Source organism: Nasonia vitripennis (assembly GCF_009193385.2).
Source record: "Nasonia vitripennis strain AsymCx chromosome 1 unlocalized genomic scaffold, Nvit_psr_1.1 chr1_random0001, whole genome shotgun sequence".
Classification (NCBI taxonomy): Eukaryota; Metazoa; Arthropoda; class Insecta; order Hymenoptera; family Pteromalidae; genus Nasonia; species Nasonia vitripennis.
Genome location: NW_022279587.1, coordinates 666,699 through 668,900, shown reverse-complemented (window position 1 = coordinate 668,900; position 2,202 = coordinate 666,699). Strand labels below are relative to the sequence as shown.

Below are 2,202 nucleotides of genomic sequence, written 5' to 3'. Positions count from 1 at the left end.
CGTTGAGAATCAGTAATTTTTTCTTTCCCGTATCCACGGAGTAATCGCTTCGCTGCGGAAGTCCCTCTCGAAACTCGATATGTATAGCAGCACTCCCGCCAACTTTGAATTCACTGCGGTACGTCTCTTGCCACTCGGTATAGTAGAGCAGAACCCTGTCGAACATCGCACATGTCCGACAGATGCTCGAGAAATTTTTTCAGAAACCAGCTTTTTCCAGCTCCTCTTGGTCCTGCTATGCACGCCGTAAAAGGATGCTTCCAACGCGTATCCATCTTTTCGACTAAAGCGCTCTCTTCCCGAAAAGCGCATTTTACTAATATTATTCCTCTACCGCGGGGGGCGGCGGGCCGCGTATACGCGTGTACTCTCGCGGGCCGCGTATACGCGTATACTCACGCGGGCCTCGTATACGCGTATACTCACGCGGGCCGCTTATAAGCGTATATTATCGGCTATGAGTATCATCCGCGGACGAGCCGTCTATACGCGTGCATGTACGGCTCGTCTATAAGCGTGCGATGATGAGTGGGTAAAGGAGCGAGAAGGATGTTATAATTACAAGAAAAAGTTTAAAATACTTTTATTTTTATTATAAATATATTAAACATAACGCAGAACAATTTATATTACTTAAAACTAATACAAAACCGAGATCCTTAAATTTACTTTTATTTATTCACAAATAACTTACATACTATACTTAACTTTTGTAACCGTACGGGAGTGATAACCCGGGAGTAACATACCTACGCTTTTTTAGAACTATGCTACACGATTTGACCTCTTCTCGCGTGACGACAGTGTGATCTGGCAATCTTTTAATAGAATTAAACTTAAGAGTAATGCATTCATTCTCTTCATCAGGCTTAAAATAATTTTCAATCATACTCTTAATGCTAGGATAATTTATTCTCAAAGAATTTGAGAAATTTAGCAAGATACCCTTGACTTTACATTTTTTGGATACCTCGCCAGTTCTCGAATTCACGGTTCTGTAGCCGTAAAATTTCGGACCACCCGAGAGGAATCTCGTAATATAAGTCCCTTCGTCGAGCTCGTTGGTCATATCACCGAGCAACGAGCCTGACGGGGGCCTGTATTCTTGTGCGTTTTCGATGCACACAAATATGCACGAATCAGTATCGCAGTACAGCGTTCGCTTGCCGAGCTTCTCCAAATACGAAAATAGTTTCAAGCGGGCCAGAGTTGTCGTGTAGGCTGCTATAACTACGTTCGTATATGGAGTAGACTCCACAGCATCATCGATGTATTGCCAGCTCGCGTACATCACCTCCTCGTTGACCAGCAGGAGACTCAAGACCTCTTTATCCTCGGCCGTTGGAAGTTTAAGGAGGTCTTCGCGCTCCTTGACGATCACCGTTTGTTTTAAATTATCGCGCTGTCCGAACTTACCCCAGAACGAGTTCAGACAGAGCTTCGCAACAGTGCGCAGGCCAGGGATTTTCGCGATTTTTTCCAGGTCAAGCGATGTCCCCTCATTTTCGCGATACTCGCGAACGTAACGCGCTTTCGATTCCGCGTCAACGCACCAAGTTGGAAACCCCGATGCTTCCAGCTTTAATCGCAAGAAAGTGTTGATGTAGCCAGCGAAAAGTACTCCTTCACCTGTGAGCGGATCGTACTCGATCATACTATACTGCCATATGACGAATATTTCAGTTATAGTATAGCCGAGTTCGATGGCTTTTCGCAGCTCATCTGCAACCCAGATTCCACTGAACTCTCGCTGACTCGCATCCGAGTGGCAACAATCGCTCTGCCGCATCTCTTCGCAGCATGTACGACACAGTGCGAAGAGAAGCTTGCCGTGCATTTTTATCGGCAAAAGAGGCTGATACAATTTTCTCGGCGGTAAAACCTTACATTTTACCAGCCCATCTATGGCCGAAAAATTGTTGAGATTGCCACCTGTCAGCTAATCAGATTCCTCGCCGACGTAAACCTTTGGATGACCGAGCGGAAATCTGCCTCGTTTACAAACATAAGGATACAGCAGGCATATATCTGTATACAGAATACGCTCGCCTGGCTTAACATCGTAAACTGCGACGAAATTTTCGGTCCGTCCGCCGAAGAACGCGTCACGAGGATTAAGCGTTATTTTGCTGATGAGCGGATGCTCCGACACGTACTTGGCGATTTCGGGGTTTTCACGCTTGACTCTGTCAAACTCGCACT

The 2,202-nt window shown here is 45.8% G+C and overlaps 1 protein-coding gene across 1 annotated transcript; it reads right to left on the bottom strand.

Moving 5' to 3' along the window:
* Positions 1-703: 703 nt before the first annotated feature.
* On the bottom strand, positions 704-1,837 carry LOC116416375. The gene has a single exon (XM_031924778.1). The coding sequence runs from the start codon at positions 1,835-1,837 to the stop codon at positions 704-706; it is 1,134 nt and encodes a 377-aa protein (XP_031780638.1).
* Between the last annotated feature and the right edge of the window lie 365 nt (positions 1,838-2,202).

Excerpts from the sequence above, each read along its gene's own strand:
- LOC116416375 (XM_031924778.1), bottom strand. The coding sequence starts at position 1,837 with ATGCACGGCAAGCTTCTCTTCGCACTGTGTCGTACATGCTGCGAAGAG.